Source organism: Carettochelys insculpta, chromosome 1, assembly GCF_033958435.1.
Source record: "Carettochelys insculpta isolate YL-2023 chromosome 1, ASM3395843v1, whole genome shotgun sequence".
NCBI lineage: Eukaryota > Metazoa > Chordata > Testudines > Carettochelyidae > Carettochelys > Carettochelys insculpta.
This window is the reverse complement of record NC_134137.1, coordinates 134,164,110-134,188,895: the sequence shown is the minus strand read 5'-3', so window position 1 is coordinate 134,188,895 and position 24,786 is coordinate 134,164,110. Positions and strand designations below refer to the sequence as shown.

General features: G+C 45.0%; 1 protein-coding gene across 2 annotated transcripts; it reads right to left on the bottom strand.

The window, feature by feature from the left end:
- LOC142012314 (regucalcin-like) lies at positions 1-23,588 on the bottom strand. 2 transcript variants are annotated; one of them, XM_074992233.1, is made up of 7 exons: positions 23,322-23,588; positions 19,506-19,671; positions 7,152-7,334; positions 6,097-6,312; positions 3,993-4,124; positions 1,853-2,007; positions 1-341 (listed from the first exon to the last, which is right to left on the bottom strand). In XM_074992233.1, the coding sequence occupies exons 2-7, from the start codon at positions 19,666-19,668 to the stop codon at positions 291-293; spliced, it is 900 nt and encodes a 299-aa protein (XP_074848334.1). In that variant the 5' UTR covers positions 19,669-19,671; positions 23,322-23,588; the 3' UTR covers positions 1-290. The 2 variants fall into 2 exon arrangements, with proteins under 2 accessions (XP_074848334.1, XP_074848344.1); XM_074992243.1 differs by lacking the exon at positions 23,322-23,588 and adding an exon at positions 21,102-21,243.
- Between the last annotated feature and the right edge of the window lie 1,198 nt (positions 23,589-24,786).

Below are 24,786 nucleotides of genomic sequence, written 5' to 3'. Positions count from 1 at the left end.
CATTGTTCAAGTTATATTCCAAGTTTATTAAGAGGAGAGTGATTTTAATGTTATAAAAATGATCGCAGATATTTAAAGTTACAAGAGACTCCAAGAAAAAGAATTTTGAAAATTTTCAAAAGTGTTTCAAAAGTTGCCTCATTTATCCCTTTCTACCAGAAGTCTACCCACAGAGCTGTGATTTGAAAGGCAGGAGATGCCGAATTCCAGCTGAAGTACTTCTTTAATATTTCTTGCTTAAACTGCTCCTGCTTTGGATGCACACTTCCTTTGTTCTGAAGAGTGAATACTTAACCTGCAAATGAATATGGTGGGATTCCTTTCACCCCTAGTCCAGTTATCTATTTAAAAATGAGGGGGAGAGAGAAAATAAGTGTTATGATTCATATACCGTTCCTCAGAGTAATTTATTTTAGAAGACCGTCCAACTTGATATCCGGCAATTTTTTAAATTATAGTCCATCACCAGCTGTTAATTTCAACCCACTACTCTTTCTAAGCAACGGCCTATTTGCCTGACAACCCTCTTTCACACGCACTTATGCTTCAATCCTAAAATTGAATGTGTGCCTGCCTGCAGTCAATTGCAGGATTAGATATTGAAATCCACCAGGTCTGTGTAACAGGCTGGCCTGCCTCTTTAAAAGCCAAAGGCCTGGGGCTAGCCAACCTTGTTCAGTCAAAGGGCTCTGCTAATTAGCAGGGCAGCATTTGAATCTCACTTGCATGACCACCCAAGTGCTCAGCTTACAGGGAACATTGCTGTCAACCTAAGAACTAACTGGGTCAGGGGACAGCCTGAAATACCTGTAAGGACTGAGAAAACTCAGTTTAGAGAAGGAACCACAGGGCACAAGATGGGCTCCTGTGAAAGGCCCTGAAGTAGGGTCTGAAGAAATAAGGGATTCAGCCCTCCCTCCTAGAGCAGGGAAGACTGACAGGTAGCTCAGAAAGGCTGTCTCTCTAAGGGGACTCCAAGGAAAGCTGTCTGGAAGTCAGTGCCCCATCTCAGAGCAGAGAGACTTAAAGGTGGCTCAAAGGGCTGGGAACTGAGCCCAGACAACAGGCTGAAGAGGAGCTCAAGCAGAGCAAAAGAACTTTGGACCTGTTTTGCTGTAAGGGTGCTGAATTCAGAGTGATCCTTCTTGACAGCTCAGTCACATGAACCCCGAGAGAAACAGAAAACGCGGGGGAGGGGAGGCAATTGAAGCAGGGAGCCTGCGCAACGCCACATTTGGTGAGTAGTGTGCACTATAGGGCATGAATGCCCTCTGTCAGTCAGCGTTCCCTGTAAGCTGAGTGCTAGGGTGGCTGCCCAGGATGGATTCAGGTGCAGCCCAGCTGATTAGCAGAGTGCCCTCAGACACTCACAGCTGGCAGTGTGTATTTCTATTGGTGGTGGACATCTGCACATGCATTGGGGCACATAAAATTTATTCTGCCCTTGGATGAAAAAAATTAGAGGGAGCACTAGGGCTAGTCATCAATAAAATAAAATTAGCAAACTTAACACACTGATTAAAACAAATTCTGTACAAGTTTTTGCCCTGATAAAACTGGGAATTATTTTTTTTAAAGGTAAAGGCTTTTTGTACAGAAAGCGATGTTTGTACCAGACATAAGCTATGTCAGTACTGTTACAAATTTAGAACTAATTTACCATGTGAACATGAAAAGGTGAGTAAGTTTCTAAATAAAGCCGACAGGACCAAAAAAATGAAAGTCAAAAAACCAGGAACAATAGTTTTAAGTGAATTATGGTATCGTCAGCCTGACTCACACCTGGTTTCAAATCAAAATGAACGAGAAAATTCTTTCTGGCTTTTTAAAAGAAAGGAAATAATTTAGTCACCTTGAAAATACCACCAGTCTGTGGCTGCCGCGAAAGTGATTCATCATCCACTCCTTGACAGGCAGAAGTCACATACATTTCTGAATAATCCTTTCCACCAAAACAACAAGAAGTTGTCCTGTCAACAGGAAGCTTCACAGTCTGAATTCTTTTTCCTGGAGTGAAAAATTTAAACAAAAAAAGGCTTTTTGTTGATGTATATTCTGCAGAGAAGTTAAAAAATTGCTAGTAAGCAGTGCAGAAGCATGTGTTGTACAGAAATACTAGGGCAGCAGAGAGGGGAAATAGGATTAATTTAGCTAGCTGAGTGTGAGGCTGGGAAGAATGCACAGTTCTGTTTTTGATTCTGTCACTTATTCCCAATGCAGCCCTTGACAAGTCACTCAATCTCTGTTTCCGTAAATGGGGTGTGATCCAAAGTACAGTAGCCCCCTACTTACATGGGGGTTGTGTTCTTGCAACCCCTGCATAAGTCAAATTTTGCACAGCTTGGAGCAGCTGGGAAACTGACCAGGGCAGCAGCTCCTGTCAGTGGTGGCAGCTGAGAGCCTGACTGGTTTTTCCACTCCTGTCAGTGGTAGCATCTCAGCTGCTACCCCGACAGGAGCCAGGAAACCCACCAGCACAGCAGCACTAGTCAATTGTCCTGCCACTCAGTCACGTTAAACCAAGATACATACATTTAAGTTGCATTTATCTCAGGGGTGTACTGTACACTGAAGTCAGAAGGCATAGTTTTCCTTTGAGTTAAAATTATTAACCTCTCCTTATTTTGTAAGTTAAGCTCTTGCAATTCTGTCTCTGTTACACCCTCTGCCCCACCCCCACCTCCCACACAGTGGCACTCAGGGAAAGAGCTGGCTGCTGCCACCTCTGTTTCCTTTTGGCAAGGGGATCTTCTCCCCACCCCCCATCTGGGCTATCTGGAGGGTTTACTGTATAAAGTATGAATTGGGGGTCAGCCGCGCAAGACTAGGGTTGCGTAGTCTGGATTTGCACACTCTGAGACCTTACTGTATTCTGTTTCTGTGCATGTATCATTCTTATAAGGTCAGTTAGAAATATGAAGAGTGGATTTATTCATAATTTTAAAATGTGCTAATGAGGACCATTACTGATACAAAAGAAACTTAATGGCCTGGTGCTCACGGCAACAATCTGTGAATGGTTTAGTTTTTTCCATAAGCCTGGCCTATGACTGGTCCTGCCAGGAGATGTGGCCAGGCCACCTGATGCTGGAATCCATTTGGGATCTAGAACTCTTCCACTCAAGATGTGAAAATCTAAAGTGAGCATAAAGAATTCCTGCCTTGGGCAAAAGGAGGGAAAACACGCACTAGTAGTAGTAGTAGCCAGATGCCAGGAGACCTTCACTTTCTCCCTCAAGATATCTGCTGGAAATGTCAAAGACTCAACAGACAGAAGGATTGGGCCCAAGCAGGAGGCTGTCTAGCTTGTAAAAGAGATTATTAGAACAACTGCTAGGGTAAGAATTTGTATATAACAACTTTCCTAGTGGATTAGGATGAGCTAGCATGTTTTGTTTATTTAGGCTTGAAAATAAAACAGATCAAATTTACAATCACTAAAATCCTAGTTTTTATATTTAATAACAACACTTTTGTTTATTATCAAGTCCAGTGTAAATAACTGTTACCAGAGGAAGCAACCACTGCACAGAACGCTGTGTCACTGATGAAAAGGGAGAACTTATAAGCTTTCTCTGTGTAAAACTTTTATGCAGAATAAGGCAGATTTATCTGGAGTTAATTTCCAATCTGGGGGCTGTGATCCTGGGTGCTGCCAACGGCCTTATGGCTGAGTTCTCCCAGAGCTGAGCTGGTTCAATGTCTGTGTTACTCTGCTGGAAGGCTGTTACTCTAACTCTGTGCTTGGACTTGGGAAGACTAGAGCTCCCAGCCCAGCAGGATAGGGTGATGGGGGAGTCCCAGAAAGCATGCACGCTGGCTCAGAGGCATGAACAGTACTCTGGGTGACAGCCCCAAGGTACCCCTCTGATTCAGCCTGTAACACTGTTCATCCACAGTAGGAGTACAGACACTTCCAGAAAGGCATATGATCCAGCCACCCTTTAGATTATTTAATGCAAAAATTCCGTTAGTCTTCTGTGGGGACTTACCTGTCTCAGGGTCTAGGCGGATCACTCTCCCTCCGTTGTAACAGGCTACCCAGAGTTTGCCTTCTGTATCAATACACATTCCATCAGGGATGCTTTCCTCCTTTTCTAGCTTATAGATACTCCTGCGATTGGCTGCAAAATAAAATCAACAGGCATCATACACAAGGTGAAATATAATGTTATTGTTTGTTAACATTTCCTAAGTCACACTCCCAAGAATAGCTAAGAAGGATGATTGTTGAATACCGCACTGAATAGAGCTCCCAGCATTCTTGCAGATTTAAGACTAGTTTGTTTCTGCAGCTGGTTATTATATTATTATTAATAAACATGATAGCCTGTAAGTTAGACTGTCAAAAATACAAACATTTTTGAGCTGTCTTCTGATGTATCAATTATTTTTTTCCACTAACTATAAATTATGGAATTAAAACACATTGTAGGACGTCATATTTTGTGTATTCCACATTTGACCCTTTCACATTGGTAGCACATTTTAAAAATCTGTCTGAGACATTTCATAAATGAATTATTTTCCCAACAAAACTGAGAACTGGAGCCATTTCAATAAAAGACATACCCCTCTGATTGCTCTATAATCAAACTGATGTTCAAAATATGTTAGAAATTTAGGTAAACCATAAATTCAAAGGGACGCTTTAAAAAAATCACTTTGTGAACATTTTGCTATCCGCTATTATTACAAAATATTTTTAAAAAGAACCTAACTGTTCTAGTTTGTTTATTCTGCATTTTGACAGCTGCCAGAGTCAGTTTGTTCATAAGATTCCTCTAAGTGACGCTTTCCACACAAAAAAGGAGAATAAGACGTAGAAAAATGTTGCTGTAAACCTCAAAATATGGCAGTGGGCCTGGGGCAGACAAACTTAAAATGACTTTAAATTCAATTTTAAAACTGGTATGATTTCAAACTGTTGTCCCTTTATTATAGCTCATGACACATTAAATCAAATTGTCAGAGTCCAAGCTGGTGGAGTTACCAGGCCTGTGGGGAGAAAAAACACTTCAGATTGCCTTGTTGGGGGATTTTGTGTTTGTTTTCCCATAAATGCGGGAAGAAGAGTTTTGAGAGTTATTGCTTTTCAGTTGTTGGTTGGCTCTCTAGGTTCTTCCTCAGTTAAGGATTTCCATTTTAACACAATGTATGTGTGCACATGCTATAAAAATGTAGCAGCTTTCGTACTTTGAAAAAAATGCATTACAAACATCTCCTCTAACGAACCTACTATTTCATAACTGGCAGTAGCTACTGGAATATTATTAGGGAAAAATGCGCCACACTTGATAACACAGAAACACTAGAAGCAAGTTTTGACCTCGTTATCAATAAATGCATAATTTACAGACTCAGCATAGATGGAATGGATAAAGTTAATTTAACAATTATTCAGGGTAAACTATTTGAACCTTTATATACAATTTAATAATGCCCTGATACTGAACCTCTCTTAAGTCTAGCACTCTTGGAACATGACCAGTGCTGAACCAAAGAATTCACCAAATCACAGGAGGTCAACCATGAGCCAGAAGCTGACCTTGGAGTACCACAAATGCCCCTGGCTGTGGGCCCAGCCTGGGGCAGTGAGAGACATGAATAGGAGTAAGAGCAGTAGCAGTAAGCCTCTTCCACTCCAACATCTTGGAGCATAGGTCACTGACAACCATTCGCCAGTGTCCTGTGTCTTGGGCGATCTTTTCCAGTTCTAAACAGGACAGGAGTAAGGGGGAGCACGGTAAAGTTGGCCAACCCACAACAAGTGGACATCCAAGCAAACTAAAGTGAAGCCAGATCATAGATATTCCTGAACCAAAGACTGAAGGACTAGAAAGATTCAACCTAACCCATGTAATTACTCTAGAGCCAGGAACCTATATAGACTAACTTTTTAAACTTTGTTACTGCTAACTTGTTTTAAACACGGTTTTGAAGTCCATCATGGATGAAGCCAAACGACATTTAAACAAACTCCAAAAATAATGTTCTAGGTGTAAGTTTAGCCTGAGTCACAACTGATTTTTTCTTAACGGTTGAAAGAAAAAAAAGAAAGTGACAAATATTTTAACATAAAAAAATAATTCGTACAAATGTTTCCTGTTTGCAGGTCATAATCAAAGGCATCCACAGAGTAGGACAGGCTATCAATGTAAAAGAAAGTCTTGTGATCCAGTGACCAATCCAAGCCATTAGAGATGTCCACCTGATCAAAGTGCTTCACTACAGAATGATCAGGGAATACTGTGTACAGAGCCCCTTGGTGTCTCTCTAGCACAGCAGGTCGAATCTCCTCAGCCATGGTACCTAGAAGAAAGGATGATTCATTAGAAAGCACAGCTCCACAGAAACCAATGACTGACTCTTCCGTAACAACTTCCCCTCAGGCTTTGATTAAGTTTTCTCAAGCGTTTTAAAAAAAATGTACTTAAGACAAATAGGGGAAGGCAAGTTTGATTATATGCATTTAACAGAGGATGATAAAGTTAAAGATTTTTTTAAAAATTGTAGCTACAAAGGACTTGAAGGCAATCCTGCTGATCATTTACATTTTATAGATTTGAGACACAGCACACTTTTTTCCTAATCTTTAGAATGAGGGCTGCAAAAGACTTAAAATATTAAATTACAAGTTCTGTCGCAAATATAGAGATAATTTTTGGGAATTCAGGTAGAGAAATTGATATTAAACCTGGAAATTTCAAATGTATATTAGACATACTTCTTGATTTAAAAACTCTGCTATATGCTTATTTTTACAAATATCAATATATATTGAGTGTACAGGAAACAAACAATTTGGCATGACGTTTTCCACTGCAAACATATCTGCATTGGAATTTTCCAAGTTCATTCCAAACAAGTCATGAATTCAACATCAGATAGAAGAAAAGGATTTTTATACTAGGCAAGGTCTAAATAAGAATCTCCCTTTCAAAAAACGGAAAATAGTGCTCTGGAGTGACATATTTTAAAGATGGATTAAATCAATATTGCATTTTAAAATTACGTTTGGTATGGGTGCAAAGTAAGAAGACTGCCATGACTTGGCAGATACCTCATCAATCTACCAGAGTGCTTTACAAACTGTCCCTGAAATTTTAGGAAAAATTTACTGAAGATCACTGGAACTATGGCTAGCATACCTGCAAAAAACCGCCCTGCAGGATCCACTTTCCCATCATTGAATCTGTTGTTTGGTTTATCCTTGTCAATCTGAACAATGGTGGTTACTGACTGGTCTTTCCATTTTAAAGAAGCAAAACTGGTTCCCAGGGTAATGACATAGTCCCCAGATTTCCGAAGGGCCACGCTGCTAACATGAGCATCTAGGAACAATGTAAGAAAATGAGAGTGAAGGGAGAAGTAAAACGCCCTAAAAGTAGATAAAAATCAGTCAGCTCATCACATTCATGAACAAGGTTCACAAATATTTCATTCTTATGCAGATATCATTCTTCTATTTGTAATGCATCTGGCCAAACACTGCTTAAACTAAAGCACAAATAATAGTAATTAATCTCACTTTAATTAATCTGTGCCTTCCTGGACATCTGTCATTCATAAACCAAGTAGCATTTCCAACAGCAATGGGCAACCTAGGCTAGTGAGTAGGCCACAGGAGTGGCCCTCCAACTCAGTGAGCCGCAAGACTGTTGTGACCAAGACAATCTCCCAGCATTAGGGTAGTTTTGGTAACTGTGCTTAAGTAACTAAAACTTGCGGGATGTAACCAGCTGAACCAAATTAGCATTTTATTGAATGCAGATGTAGCATATGACTCTCACAATCAATGCTGTGTGCAATCAGTACACACCTCAGTTCAGGTGCCCTCACTTACATGCATGTCACTTTAGTAATACTGGTAGGCAAAGAAAAACTATGCAAATGGAAACCAGTGGAATCTGACAACCTTGTGCATGAGCAACGGTAAACAAAACGTCTTATGGCTCACATGCAAAACCTCGAAGGGCTGCAGGTTGCACACCACTGATGTACAACATGACACACAAGAAGCTTATATTGTACATGTTTGTGCACACTTAATGAAATTCCATTAGTGAGCGCTATAAGAACATAAGAATGGCCATACTGCATCAGACCAAAGGTCCATCCAGCCCAGTATCCCGTCTGCCGACAGTGGCCAATGCCAGGTGCCCCAGAGAAGAACAACAGAAGACAATGATCAAGTGATTTATCTCCTGCCATCCATCTCCTGCCCTTGTACTGAAGGCTAGGGCACCATACTTTACCCCTGGCTAATAGCCATTTATGGACCTAACCTGCAAAAATTTATCGAGCTCTTTTTTAAACCCTAATAGAGTCCTGGCCTTCACAGCCTCCTCCAGCAAGGAGTTCCACAGGTAGACTGTGCGCTGTGTGAAGAAAAATTTCCTTTTATTAGTTTTGAACCTACTACCCATCACTTTCATTTGGTGTCCCCTAGTTCTTGTATTATGGGAAAAGGTAAATAATTTTTCTATATTCACTTTCTCCACACCATTCATGATTTTATACACCTCTATCATATCGCCCCTCAATCGCCTCTTTTCCAGACTGAAAAGTCCCAGTTTCTCTAGCCTCTCCCCATATGGGACCCATTCCAAACCCCTAATCATCTTAGTCGCCCTTTTCTGAACCTTTTCTAATGCCAATATATCTTTTTTGAGGTGAAGAGACCACATCTGCATGCAGTACTCAAGATGTGGGCGTGCCATAGTTTTATATAGGGGAAGTATGATATCTTTTGTCTTATTATCTATCCCTTTTTTAATAATTCCTAACATCCTATTTGCTTTACTAACTGCCGCTGCACACTGCGTGGATGTCTTCAGAGAACTATCCACTATAACTCCAAGATCCCTTTCCTGATCTGTCATAGCTAAATTTGACCCCATCATGTTGTACGTGTAATTTGGGTTATTTTTTCCAATGTGCATTACCTTACACTTACCCACATTAAATTTCATTTGCCATTTTGCTGCCCAATCACTATAAACTAACACTACACACACAAAAGTAATCAAATTATATATTGAATTAATTTATAGCTTGCAGCCTCCATGGGGAGGCACCAGAGTGTTGTGTGCATATATAAAAGTATCCAGAATGGAAGGATAATACAATAGCTAGGGCACTAGCCTCAGTCTTGAGTGACTTGGATTCAATTCCATGCTCTGGCATGGACTTCCTGTGTGACCCTGAGCAAGTCATCTTATCTCTCTGTGCCTTAGTTCTATAGGGTAATGTACAATGGGGATAATAGTATTTTATCTCATCGGGGTGCTGTGAAGATTAATGCATTAAAGATTATGTGGTGCTAGGAAACTACTGTAACAAACTAGCAGGGCCTTTGGGAGCTCTGCAATGCTGATAATATTATTGTTTGTTTATGTTGCACGAGACCCTGGAACTCATTGTGCCAGGCACTGTACAAACAGAACAAAAAAAAAGACAGCTTATATGAAGAACAATGTCGATCGGATATATTAAGCAGAATGCATAACATTTTTTTAGAAATCTTTTTATTTCAATGAAAAAGTTTTCTTTTAAAAATAAGCTATTTAAAATTATGTTTGAAATTTTAGCAAACTATATTAAGGCTTCAATTATAATCTACTTAAATAATTTTTACAAGATAACACCCAAGAAGTACATGTTCTCTGCTGAAGTTTTAAAGAAAGTCAGACCACTGAACTAGTGAAAATTGTTTGCTTAGCATCCAGAACCACAGTTCACTGAAGTACTACACCAGACTTTGACAGCACTAGCTTCTTCTGCAAGTGCAGAGAAAATATCTTCTTAATTTTAAATTTATTCAGCTAGCTCAGCTCCATGGCTAGATAATTCAAAGGTGAGAAACTGTCTAGAAGTTGAAATTTTCTTTAAAAAAAAAAACAAAAAAACGCAAGAATCCCTCTTCTAATCTATGAATTCAATTCAGCTGTGAGAGGATGAGATCTACTAGTTCAAAAATCTTAGAAGGACAGGGTGACCAGAAATGGTCACTGTAACAATAATTACAGCCAGTACTTCCTTTCTTTAATATGAGTGAGTTTTAAATGAAAAAAGTTTTAAGAAAAACTTACACATTTTATTACATCAGGAAGTTTTACTTAACTAAGAAGACAATTTTAAAATGAGGTTTTTGCACATTTAATTGAACTCCAATTTCTATACAAATGAAGCTTGACACAAATCATGAGTTTAAAAAAAATCTAAGTAAATAAATGCCCCATTCATCATTTTATAATAATAAAATGGTAAAAAATAAGCATGCTAATAAATGCATGTTAACATATGCACATGCTTAAATAAGGGTACATCTACACTCAGCGATTAGGCCAAATTTGTTAAGGTTGATTTTTTTAGCACCCAAGATTATAAAGTGGAAGATGCATGTTCACACTGGCACATAAATTCTGTGGAGTGGATCCCAATTAGAGTTGGTGGATCACCAGAGTCATTTCACTGACATCAACCTGGCATGGTCAGGAAAGATGTATGACACACACATCTTTAGAAACTCTGGTCTGAACAGAAAGCTACAGAATGGAACTTTGTTCCCAGACTAAAAAAAAAAATCACCATTGGAGATGTCAATAGTGATCCTGGAGATCCAGCTTACCTGTTCCCTTGGCCCATGAGATAGTCCACAGGCAGCCTGGACTGCAGTAAGGAGCTTCTCAACTACAGGCAAGTGCAGAATGGTAGTAGAATGTTCATTTGGCCACTGAAAAGCCACATTCAGGAGCCTCCTGACTCAGGTAGACCTCAGTGAAGGTAACATTCCCCTTGTGGTGGCCACCTGCTGTGTGCTCCATAACTTATGTGAGAGTAAGGGGGAAAATTTCATGACAGGCTGGAGCCCTGGCTACTAATTATGAGTAGCCAGATACCAGAGCAACAAGAACACAGCTTTATGAATGACCAGACCACAACATGAAGTACACTTTACATGATGTATGCTTGTCTGTAAACCCTGTAACACCCCCCCACACCACTATTTTTGAGCGCATGATCATTTTTATTTAGGGGACAAAATGTAGCACATAATAGTAAAGGAGATCATGGCAGGGGGCTTCAGAGGTGCGTAAGCAAGGGCAAAAGGCATCTGCCATCACAGTTGGGGGATGTCAACCTTCTGCTCTAGGAAGCAAACAGAGTGAAATGCAAGGCTGCCCTTGACCCTCCCTTGCCCCTGCATTTTAGGGTGCCAATGGAGGGGAGGATACAGAACATGGTAAGGAAGGTATGCAGTTCATCATAGGCTGCAGTGAGGCTCTGTGCTCCAGTACCGGGCACCTGAGGAGATCTATTTGCTGCACCATCAGCTTCAATATCTCCTCCTGGCTCTGGACTTCATGCTCTCCTCTCCTCCTGATAGGCTCTCCTGTCCTCCAGGGCGGTTCTCCTCCACGCACCTAACTGTGCCCTGTCTGTGGAGACAGCTTGAGTGTGCTCTAGGAACATACTTTCCCATGTTTGTTTTCTCCTTCAGATCTGTGCCAGTCTAACAGTTGGAAAAGGGTGGTCAAAGAGCCTGCTGTTGTGCATACTGCAACAAAACATAAGAGAAGGCGAGACATTAGGGAGATACATTTACTGTAGATAAGTTTAACAACACAAAGTAATGTCATGAAAAAGCCTCTGTAGCAAACAATAGGGATGTGTTATGCAAAAATGGACAAATTTTTGCTTTTAAGCATTCTCTATGCAGCAGGTACTACACAGATATCTTAAAGGCTCTGCTTGACTTGGTTTGCTTCCAGTCACAATAAGGCGCAGACTGGAACATGTTTTCAAGCCTGTCATTCCAAAAGCAGTTTCTGCACTAGTGCACACTGCAAGCAGGGGATGGTGGCTTTCAGGGCTGTCTCAGCTGCAGTCACAGCATGCTTCCTTTCCCTGCTTTGCTGAGGCACTGATAGTTTCCCTTCCCCCAGGAGCCCGGGGAAGGGAAAGGAGTGGAAAGCAGGCTTGTGCTATTGGGGCTCCATGGCTCTCTCAGTCTCTGGGCGCTCCCTCCAACCACAGCTGGGACAGTGAAAACTGGGGGAGGGAGGGGATGAGAAGGGACAAGGCATGGCAGTGCGGTTTGTGCTTTGCTCCCTGGGGCCTTGTGTGGGTCTCTTGCAGTTGCTGCATGCTAACCCCTGGCGCCCCTTTGTCTGGGATAGTGAAAGTTACCCTTCCCTTAAGAGCTCAGGCAGCGGAAGGCAGGGGGGTGTTCCACAAATGGTGGAGCAGCTTGTGCTATCATACAGTAGCTTAATGTTTCTTCCCCTAGGGTGCTGTGTGAGATATTAGCCTCCTTAGAACAACAAACACTGATAAGGAATGAATGCTGAATGAATGTGGGCAGAAGACTGGCCAGCATGCTGCACTGCTCTGAGGGGCAATGACACCAGATTACTTGCTGCGGTCTTGCAATGGACAGCTGGCCTATCGTGAAGGTTGAAATGAGGCAGGCATCCCCAAAAACCTCCTGAGAAGATTCCCTGACTGAGTAGCCAACTGAGAACTTTATGGAGTTGTGCAGGAAGGATTGGTGCTCCACCCCAAGACGGGTGTACAAGTTGTTCTGGGAGTCCTGGGCTGTGCAGGTACAGCACCCACCCCAGATCACCCAACTGCCTTAACCCACTTGTAGTATGATTAGAAATGAGAACTCACCAGAGGTTTCCTCCTGCCATCCGGATCCAGCTGAGATTCAACGTTAAAAAAGTTCCTGGCTGTCAATGAGCTCAGCTGCCCCGTTCACCTGCTGACCACTGTCCTCCTGCTCCTATTCGTCATCCTCTCTTTTCCCTGCTAGTGCCAGAGGCTGCCTGAGGAATCTCATCAGAGGTATTAACAAACTCTTTGGAGACAGTAGTTGGGACCCCTCTAGAATCCCTGGCAGCTGCTCACAAAAGCCTGAGCTCCTTCATTTTTATGCAGCACTGCTGGGTGTCCCTCATGTATCTTTTTTCCACCATGCCCTGTGAGATCTTGGCAGAGATGTCGGTGTTGCTTTTGTTGCTTTGTAATTCTGTTAGCACAGCTTCATTCCCCCACACAGCAATAAGGTCCTGGATCTCCTGCACATTCCATTCTGGAGTTCATCTGCGAGCCAGGAATCCATGGCCAGATGTGCAGCCTGCTCCACTCACCAGGCTGGACAAATTTGAAATGAAATGCAAACTTTCCTGGGCCATTTCCTGCACATCTGGAGGGTAGCAGAGCTGAAAATGGTGGCCAGTGGTCATATTGGGGCACCTCCACGAGGCCAAAAACACTGAATTTCACAATGCTCTGTCTGCACTACCCTAAAGTCAACCATGCAAGGTTGAATTTGATATTGCTCCTCATGAAAAGCAGGAGTACCAAAGCCTACCTAAGGAGCCCTATACTTTGGCAGAATGGATATAGTACTGTGGACTGACTGCTCAAAGAATTGACCCTATGTCAGCTAAGTTTGATCTAATCTCCTAGTGTATCCAGGCCTAAGATGTGTGCTTATCTAACATACTCAACTGGTTAGCAGAAAATACCAAATTATATCTGCCCTGAGAACTACCCCTTCTTTAGGAACCTAACTAAAAGGTATAAAACGCAAAACAAGATTAAAATTGATTATTTAAATAAGATTTCTTGGTTGTTGATTTTTTAATACTGGGGTTAAAACATAAAATTAATTTGCTTTTAATACACTCTGTTCGCAGTGTGAAACTGAGTTTACCACAGTAAATAATTAAAGAAAAGTGTGCTAGGTAAGATATGTACTAAGTTTTCATTTACATACAGCTAATTGCTATTAAACTGATGGACATGATTTGATAGGCAAATATAACAGAGTACATAAAAACTGATGTACGAAATGGGACAAGGCACGGCAATTCACATGTTCATTTTAAGAACTATTTCTATAATGTAGGCATCCTTCAGTCTGCATAGACTATGGATCGCGCCCTTTATAGTTTCAATTGAGGACTTCATTTACAGCATCTTCTGTGACTATGAAGGCCCACACAAGAGTGACAGTCCTTGCTGCATCTCTTGAAGATGTGGTGGGTGTCTGGCAAGTCCTTATTGTGCTTTCTGTGCGCTCGCTTCTCCTCTGCTAGCTGTCTGATCCTCATCTCGCCCTTCTGAAGGCCCTTGTATAACCCCTGCCTCCATCTGCTGCGGTCGTCTGCTAGTTCTTCCCAACCGTCCAGCTCGATGTCTACCTCTCTGAGGTCTCTCTTGCAGACATCTTTGTAGCGCAACTGGGAGCGTCCGGGAGGTCTTTTGCCAGAGGCTAGCTCACCATACAGGATGTCTTTTGGAATCCTTCCATCATTCATCCTGTGGACGTGGCCAAGCCAGCGGAGCCGATGCTGCCTGAGGAGGGTGTGCATGGTTGGGATTCCAGCTTGCTCGAGGACGGCGGTGTTGGTCACTCTGTCCTTCCATGAAATTCCAAGGATGCGCCTGAGGCAGCGCAAGTGGAAGACGTTCAGCTTCTTTTCCTGGCAGGCGTACAGGGTCCAAGTCTCGCTGCCATAAAGGAGGGTGCTAAGGATGCAGGCTCTGTAGACTTGCATTTTGGTGTGAGTGTACAGCTTGTTCTTATTCCACACTCTCTTGCTGAGTCTGGACAGAGTTGTGGCCGCTTTTCCGATCCTCCTATTTAGCTCAGTGTCCAACGACAGGGTGTCAGTGATGGTGGACCTGAGATAAACGAACTTCTGGACAACCTCTAACGTATAGTTGTCAATGCTGATTGATGGGGATTCAGCAACATCCTGACCGAGTACTTTTGTCTTCTTTAGGCTGATGGTAAGCCCAAAGTCCTTGCACGCTTTGGAGAACCGATCCAGCAGTTTTTGAAGCTGGTCTTCTGTGTGAGACACTACAGCAGAATCGTCTGCGAACAGCATGTCTCTGATGAGGACTTCCCGCACCTTAGACTTAGCTTTCAGCCTTGCAAGATTAAACAGCTTCCCATCAGATCTTGTGTGCAGCAAGATGCCCTCTGTTGAAGATCCAAAGGCACGCTTCAGGAGGAGTGCAAAGAAGATCCCGAACGATGTCGGAGCATTCACACATCCTTGTTTGACACCGCTCCTGATTCTGAAAGCATCCGATAATGCGCCGTCATGTTGGATGGTTCCTCTCATGTCTTTGTGGAACGACTGGATCATCTCGAGTAACCGTGGAGGACAGCCTATCTTGTGGAGCAGTTTGAACAGACCATCCCTGCTGACCAAGTCAAAGGCCTTGGTCAGGTCGATGAAGGCAATACAGAGTGGCTTCCTCTGCTCCCTGCACTTCTCCTGCAGCTGCCTTAGAGAGAAGACCATGTCAACGGTAGACCTCTCTGCACGGAATCCACACTGCGATTCGGGGTACACCCTCTCAGCAATCTTCTGGAGTCTGCCAAGGATGATGCGAACGAACAGTTTACCAGTGACGCTTAGGAGGGAGATTCCACGGTAGTTGTTGCAGTCACTTCTGTCTCCTTTGTTCCTATACAACGTTACAATGTTAGCATCGCGCATACCCTGTGGAACCTCACCCTCTTTCCAGCACAGGCACAGTAGCTCATGTAGGGGTTCCAGGAGTGTGTCCGCGGCACACTTGATTACCTCTGATGGTACACCATCCTGGCCAGGGGCCCTTCCTGCTGCAATGCTGTCGATGGCTCTCTTCAGTTCATCCACAGTCAGTTCCTGATCCAGTTTGTCCATTACTGGTAGGAGCTCGACGGCATCGAGGGCTGCGTCAACCACAACGTTCTCGCGTGAGTACAGCTCGGAGTAGTGCTCAACCCAGCGCTCCATCTGTTTGGCTTTGTCAGCGATGACTTCACCAGATTTGGATTTCAGAGGTGCCATCTTGTTCTGGGTGGGTGGGCCCTAATGCCTTCTTCATACCCTTGTACATTCCTCTGAGATCACCAGAGTCAGCACTGGTCTGGATGCTGCTGCATAGCTGGAGCCAGTGGTTGTTGGCACAGCGCCTGGCTGTCTGCTGTACTGTTCTTCTGGCTGCTCTAAGTGCTTGCTGGGTACTCTGGCTCAGTGAGCGTTTGTACTCCAGAAGTGCAGCGCGCTTCTTTTCAATGACTGGAATCATCTCATCGGAGTTAGCTTCAAACCAGTCATTCATGTTTCTAGTTCTTCTTCTAAACACCGACCAGGCCGTGCTGTAAACTGTATCCCTCAGATGTTGCCTTGCTGTCCTTTTCAGGTATGGTGCTCCACCTGTGCCCTGCAAGGCAGCACTATCAGGAAAAGGAGTCTCTGAAGAGAAGAGCCTGAAGAGCGATGGGGGAAGGTGGACCTGGGGGCACTGAGAGCAGCTGGGGGGAGAGGGGTCAGTACAGTGAGGAGGGCGGACATGGGAGCAGATGGGGGTAGTGGGTTGGGGAGGGTCCTATGGTGATGGTAGCTGGAGGGGCCAAAGGTGGGGAGGAGGGTCCTGGGGATATGAGGTCATCGCTCCACAGGGAGCTATGGTGACTCGTGGTGACAGGGAGGTATGAAGTAGTGGGATCCTTAACCACATTCTCCACACCCCACTGCCTTGTGGGTTATCCTGGGAAGGAGCAAGGCTAAGGGAGTAAACCCTTACAGAAAATCCGGAGTGGAGTCCAAAGGCGGTTCGGTGTCAACTTCTGGCACTGTCCCGGCAACTCCTGCAGCTGAGCTGGTACCAGACGTAGAGGTTATCCTCCCCTTTGGACTATATCAGTAAAGCCAAGAGGGGGACACTGGTGTCTGGGCAGCCCAGAGTCTCCATAATAAGTGCCCAGGCTCGCGCCCGGAGAGGTACTCCGGCATCGCTGAACAGCATTGCGTCAACACGGGAGGCAACAGATACCGGTTATAAGCTCTTGCTTGACTGGCGTAGAGAACGAGCGCCAGGGGTTGCCTTCGACGGTGGGAGAGACCCTCGCATCTCACTGGGCAGTCACCGCCCACCTCAAGCTGGGCAGCCCCCAGCCAATAGGGTACTGTCCTGCCACAGTTCACCTGCCTCGCTGGGTGCGTGAGGCTTAAGGTTCCTGAACCTGACAAGTGACTGAAATTTGGGCACCAGGCAAACCAATAAGAAAATCAACAAGAAATGAGAAACATCAACAATTTAAGCTTGCTTGCTGGAATGTGCGGACCATGCTGACCGGCTTGACTGAAGATCTTCAGGCCATCAGTGACACTCGAAAGACCGCTGTCATCAGCGAGGAACTAAAGAGGCTCCGAGTTGATTTCGCTGCACTGCAAGAGACGCGACTCGCAGATTCGGGCTCTCTAAAGGAAAAGGACTACACCTTTTTCTGGCAGGGTAAAGCCCAAGAAGAACCCAGAGAACATGGTGTTGGCTTTTGTGTCAGAAACACCCTTCTACAAATGGTGGAATTAGTCATGGGCGGATCAGAAAGACTTCTTCGGATCACGCTTCAAACTTGCGCCGGTCCTGTCCACCTGATCAGCGCTTATGCTCCAACCCTGTTCACCACACCAGAAGTAAAAGACAAGTTCTATGACGTGCTTAGTGCTGCTGTAGTGCAAATACCTGCTCGTGAACAACTGTACATCTTGGGTGACTTCAATGCAAGAGTTGGAGCTGACTGGGCCTCATGGCCTTCCTGCTTAGGACACCTCGATGTGGGAAAAATGAATGACAATGGACAGCGTCTCCTTGAACTGTGCACATACCACAATCTGTGCATCACAAACACATTCCTCCGAACGAAGTCACAGCACAGAGTGTCGTGGAGACACCCACGCTTGAAGCACTGGCATCAACTAGACGTGGTCATCACTAGGCGTAATAACCTCAAAAACGTCCTTCTGACACGCAGCTATCATAGTGCTGACTGTGATACAGATCACTCGCTAGTTTGCTGCAAGCTCAAGCTGAGACCCGAGAAGCTGCACCGCTCTAAACCTGCTGGAAGGCCCCGCATTTCTGTAATGATGTGGAAGTTAACTGTGTAAGACCATCCAAATATTGTTACAGTATTTAACTAAACTTAACATGATTTTTTGCCCATATTCAAAGAAATAAATTAGACTCTTATTTTAGCTCAGGAAAGATACAACATTCTCACAGAAGCATTGGGAAAGCAAACTGCTTTAACTTAATAACCTGAGAAGTGAGGGCCTGAGAAAAGAAGGAACCTACAGCCGAAAGCAGCATTTCTCAATGGGGGTGGTGGGGGTGGGGTCTGGCACCCTTTCAGGCTGAAGCCCCTGTCCCTAGCACCCCTCTGCCCCCCACTGAAACTGGGAGCTGCAGAGCTGAAGACAGGAACTTTGGGCTGAAGCCTTGATTGCCGGTGTGCCCACCTTCACAAGCTGAAGCCCTGCTCCCCAGTGCACCACTCGTCCACACCCCCAGCATTCTCCTCCCACTAGGCTGAAGCCCTGATCCCTGCTGCTCCCCGTCTCCTGCCAATGAAACCAGGAGCTGCAGGAGTTGGAACTGAATGCCCGAGACCTGGTGATTCCTGTGTCCCCCCCGACTCCCCCCCGAAAAAAAAAACAAAACGTAAGTATAAGTATGGGACAGTCCCAAAGATTCCTCTTTTCCTGCCTCTGACCAGCTCCCAGCCCCCTATTCTCACATAGCCAATAAGAGCTGCAGGGGTGGGGGACCTGACTCTGTAGCTGGCAGAGCCCTCAGAGAACAGGGCTGCAGGGGTTACCTGCCTCCAAGCTATCCACAGCTCAAGCTATCCACAGCCAAATCCTCCTCTCCTTATCCTCTGCCTGTCTGCCCACAGGCCCTAGCTATTCCCTGCCTGCACACCGCCCCTAGCTACTCTTTCCCTGCATCATGGGCTACTCTCAGCCCCCACACAGCCCCTATCTTCCCCCTCTTCGCACCCTGAGCTACCCCTGGCCACATACCTCCCCAAACTACTTTCTGCCTGTCCCCTGGGCTATCTTTTGCCTTCATGCTAAGCTATCCCTGCCTGCACCCAGTCCCTAGCTATCCTTCCCTGAACTCTGAGCTGCCTGCACACATCCCCTAGCTAGCGCCTGCCCTCACACATCCCCTAGCTGTCCCATGAAAGTTCATCACCTAATAAATTATTTTGTTACTCTTTAAAGTGATAGTGGACTGCTTTTTTGTTTTGATTGTCAAGACAAAATGCAGAGTTCTGTCGAGACTCCGTCAACAGAGCTCTTTATGGATGTAGAATGCCCCTTCTGTTGACAAATGTCTCTCGTGTAGACACAGCCTCATTGTTGAATGAAACAAAAAAGAAAAAATAATCCTTAGGACTGGGTCCAGTTAATCAAGAGTTTACTCATCTTCAACACACTGCAAAATTCTCTCATTTTCTGCAAGAGAGCATGGGCATAAACTGTAGCTGAATGTTTTTTCTTCTCCTAATGCTAAATGAAATGGACTTATTTCGTATTTATATGCTTTTATTTTCTTTATGCACATGAGTGTAAGCTTTAATTACAATGTTTGCATTTTGGAAATCCATTACATTTTTAAAATCAGGTTCTTACCCACAGAAACACTTTGTACTTGCTTTGTGTATGAATTCCATCGGTAAACCTTTTTACCAATTATATCCACATACAGAAGTGAGCTTTCCTTGTCTTCCCAGACTGGAGATTCTCCAATTTTGTAATTCTCATTGACAATACACTCAATCTTAATAGACGACATCTCCTGACAGAAAAAGAATTAACAATCAGCAAAGCAAAACATTAATATGTAATATGAAAACAGCTTTAAAATCCACTTTAAAGCTGAAACCGAACCTAAAACAGTCTGAAATGTTTTTTCTCCCCTTCATGCTTTGAACAAGGCCACGTAGGATGCTCTCTAAAGAAAGCCTTATCTACTTATTTAAAAATAGCGGTAATTTTGGAGATTATCTAGTTGCCACTATTCTTCTCTCAGAATAAGGAGGTGTATGTGACTACTGATCACCATCTGAAAAATAACGAGGCAGAAAAGACCAACTTATCCCTGATTTTAGGTACTGAAGTCTCATGGAACACAGTTACCCTCAGGAAAATAGAAACTGCTGAAAAAACAAATAATTGGTAAGAGTGTGCAAGTGTGGCTTTACCAAGGGTACAATCTGGACTGATGGGTAGCTGTGTCCCTTCCATTCCCCAACGAGAGATGCTTTTTACACTCATACACCAGCCACTCCTGGACTGCTCCCAGAAAACCTCCAGCAGTTAAGTCACTCCCAGTGATATAGTGGGAGCGCTACAGTCAGCCACCCATGAATTAAATTTCAGAGCAACACCAGCAAACTCCCAGTCTCACACTCACTCCGCTTGCCCCCCCAGAAATGTGCATCTTGTATGGCTTACCATCTTCCTGGACAATACCAGTTCATGGAATCCTAGGGCTGGAAGAGACCTCGGAAAGTTAAAGAGTCCAGACCTCTGTCCAAAGCAGGCTTAACCCTAATTAAATCATCCCAGCCAAGATTTTGTCAAACCGGGACTAAAAAACCTCTAGAGACAGAGATTCCATCACCTCTCTAGGGAACACATTCCAGTGCTTCACCACCTTCCTAGTAGGTCTTTTATTGACATAAGATGAAATGTACAAATCTTATTTCAAATGGAGTTTTTCAAACACTTTAGTCCAAATGCTGCATTTAGATAAAATATCAAAATATTTATGAACTAAAGAGATACATTTTAACGGATTACAAGGATTGAGGCACATTAAATCAGAATTAGTTACAGGAAAATAAAAGGTAAAACACAAACAAGCTAGATTGGTGGTCCCCAAACTTTTTCAGGGTCATGCCCCCTTACTTCTGTCCATGCTCCCCTTACCCAAGCTGAGAGTAGGGCTGCGGCTTGAGAGCTGACAGAGGTAAGGAGCCATGACAGGGCCAGAGACTGGTGCCCTAGCAAGAAAACAAGGCAGGGAGCTGAGGCTACGGCTGAGAGTGGGGCCAGATCTGAGGTTGGAGCAGAGCTAGACGACACCCCCTCTTGTCATGGTCCCCCAGGAGAGGGGCATCCGAGGCCCACCATGCGCCCCCCAATGTTTCTCTACAGGGGCTCACCTGATAGTTTGGGGACCTCAGAGCTAGATAAATGCAAAGGAAATGTCCCTCTCCCTACCTGTTCCAGCACTCTTAAGATCGTTTTCTCCCAGTGATGCTCCTTTTGTTCTTCAGTGGTTGATAATGATGTGGGTAGAAAGCAAGGGAGAGAAATACTTGGGAGTCTGCCCTGTTTATTGCCTTTTATTTTGCATAAGAATCACCTCCAGCTTATCTTCACAGGAGACAGAAAGCCTATGGAGCCAGGAACCTTAAGCTGCTTCTTTGTCAAAATGTAGATTTTTTTTTTTTTTTGCCACACCCTGCCTTGCTAAAGAGTGGCCACTTAATCAGTTGATGGCCTGGTTGATTTCCTGGACACCTGGCAGAGACATTGGCTAACCTTTTGTCTCTGAGCAGCTTACTTGTAATTGCCCTCCAGAACATGTTCAGTAACATCCTGCAGTGGAACCTCATAGCTTTACTTTCAGAGTTATCACAGACATTTTCACAAGGACAATACTGATCAGCAAATCCTGAGTTTTTAAATGATTGCTTTGAACAAAATTTAACATAGTCTTTGTGTAAAAGGAAAAAAAGCAGTCCAGTAGTGCTACTGGACTGCTTTTTTGTTTTGATAGTATATAGACTAACACAGCTTTCTCTCTGTTACTATTCTTGTAAAAGGAGTGAATATAAATAGTACAGCTTGTCACTGAGAACCTGAGGACAGATTCAGAAGCATGATAAAGGCCTAAATAACTTTGACTCAACAGAGAATTCTATTATTATGTTCTTCCTACACAACTGCAAGGTTTTCATTTGGGACAATTTAGGCCTTTGAGTTACTTTGTAATGTGTTTTGATTTTACTTTTCCCCATGGGACTTTCTAAGTTTACAACTGATAGCACAGTCAGGCACGAAGGACCTCATGATGTTCAAAATGAACTTTAATCCTCTAAATCCCACTGGCCATCTATATACTTGATATACATGTTTGCAGTATAACCGGTACTACTGAAAAAACTAGTAATAAGCAAGTATCAGAGAGGTAGCTGTGTTAGTCTGTACCTTCGAGAACAACAAGAAGTCCTGAGGCATCTTATAGACTAACATATTTTGGAGCATAAGCTTTCGTGGGCAAAGACCCACTTTGTCAGATGCACGAGTGTTCTAGTAATAAGCACACATGCAAATGTTAGCAAGGTCAAGTCTGTACATACTTACAGAGCATTTGTGCAGAACAACAAGAAGTCCTGTGGCACCTTATAGACTAAGAGATATTTTGGAGCATAAGCTTTCCTGGGCAAAGACCTGCTTTTGACCTGCTCCAAAATATCTGTTAGTCTATAAGGTGGCACAGGACTTGTTATTTTTGAAGATACAGACTAACAGAGCTACCTGTCTGATACTTGTGCAGAACAGTACCATCAGAAATTATTTCTCCCTTTATTCACCCAACTGTATACACTCCACAGGAACTTATCAATAGTTATCATAGAATATAGACTAACACTGCTATCTCTCGGTTTCTTAACCATGGCTATTATCTCTCTGTTTCTTATCAATGGCTATTAGCCAATCGGAGCAGGGATGGTGTCTGTTTGCCAGAAGCTGTTCTGCTCTTTCCCTCTGGGGCACCTGACCCTTGGCCACTGTCCGAAGCTAGGATAGGGAGCTAGATGGACCTTTGATCTAACCCTGTAGGGCCATTATTTAACTCTTCTCCCCCGCGTGACAAAAACCACTGTTGCGTACCCATGAAATGGGCAGCCCTGTGGCACTTTAAAGACTAACAAAATAATTTATTTGGGGATGAGCTTTTGAGGGGCACACCCACTTCTGGGGATCTAGGTGTATCTCCAGACCTGAAGAAGTGGGGCTGCCCCAGGAAAGCTCATCACCGCATATATTACTCTCTGGTAGCCCATACAGTGCGACAGGGCTGCTGAGCGGTTTTGTGAAGATACAGACCAAGGCGGCTGCATCTGCGGGAGGACCTGGTGTACGAACGCTGGGCGCTACGCCTGGCGCCTCCCCAAGCGAAGCCCGGCAGCTCCCCTGCTCTGCCAGCGGCTGATATTTTCCGGGGGAGGAAAAAGCCAAGCGCCCCGCGCGATCCCCGCAGCTCCGCCGATGCCCGAGGCGGCCGGAGCAAGGGGCTGGTTCCTGCCGCACAGCGCCCAGCCCCCCTCCACCGGCAGGGGAGCGGGCTGCACGCACAGCGGCTGCCGGGAGAAACTAGCGGCCCCGCGCCGCCCGGAAGACCTCGCCCGCCCCGCCGCAGCCCCTCGGTACCTGCCGCCAAGGAAACCCCAGCACCGCGGTGGGTTTCTCCGCTCGGCCGCGGCCGCAGCGGGGCGGATCGGCCCTTATAGGCCCCGGCTCTGTTACTGGTTAACGCGGCTGCCCGCGCGGCATTTTCCGCTCCCGGGGGCGCGTGCAGCGCTTGTCCCAGCCCCCGCGCCGGGGGAAGGGGGAGCGGCGGGGCGCGCGCCCAGGGCCAAAGTCCCCCACCTCAGCGGCGGCCTCGGCAAGCGCCTCTCCGGCGCGCGCACGCGGGGCCGCGCCGAGACCCCGGGGCAAGAGCTGCAGCGCGGGGCAGCGCCCCCTACAGGCAGCGCCTCTGCTGTGGGCGGGGAGCGGGAGACGCGCTGGGCCCTGCTGCCCCTGGGAGCTGCTTGAGAACTTCTGTAGCCGGAGGCGGAAGGCCGGGCCAGTGGGGACCCGGTGACCAAAGGAGCCCAGGGGCAGTTCGGTGGTTACTCAGCACCCCCTGGGCCCTAGTGCTTGAGTGTGGACAGCCCCACCCCCTTATTTTCCAGCATGTGACCCCAGCTCCTCTCTGCCCACCTTCCTCACTCCTGGCTTGAACATTCCCCCTCGCCACCCCACGCTGTTTTGCTTTCTTTGCCCTTACCCGGGTTGGGGCGCTTTGCCTGTGGCAGCCAAGAGAGGTTCCCACTTAGGGTGCGCTCACTTGAGTCCTTCCAGGCACTTTATTGCAGTGTTTCTTTAACTTTCCCAGACCACAGAACACCCATCAATGACAATTTTCTTGAAAGAAATAAAGCATAAAAAATTATTGTCAGACCAGAGAAACAAAAAACAGGCAATATACGCAGCAAAACCAAAATGAAGTAATTTAATCAGGGTATTTAATTTAATTAATTTAATTAAATTTAATTAGCAATGAAGAAGTAACACTGTAGGTGAGTTCAGTAACAAAACACACACCATCAGGGTACGAAAGCAGAAAAGCATCAGATGCTCACAGCACACCTGTGAGTGGCTGACAGAACACCAGTGTTCAGTGGAACATAGTTTAAGAAACACTGCTCTGGTGGGCCTAGGATGTCTGGCTGTAGGATAGACATATGCCCCCGCACTCCCTGGGAGAAGGCAAACCCAGGTTTGCAGGCCTATGCAAAGCCATGTCCTGTGCCTCCAAAAAGATCAGATAAGGAAGCCCGGACACACCCCAGCTCAGCTCCTTCTTGATTACAAAGCAGAGCCTCCACCGCCAAATGAAAGGCAGGCTGGAAGCAGAAGCCGGGATACCATGCAAAAGGATGATCTGGGAGACAGAGGGGCAAAGCTCACATGCCCACCACATTCAGTAACAGTTTGTCCCCTGGCTTGTACAGTAAGGTCTCAGAGTATGCGAACTCAGAGTGCGCAACCCCACTCTTACACCTCTGACCCTGACTCCATCCCCCAGCCCAGTTTAAACCACCTGCAAGCAGATCTGGTTCAAGCCTCC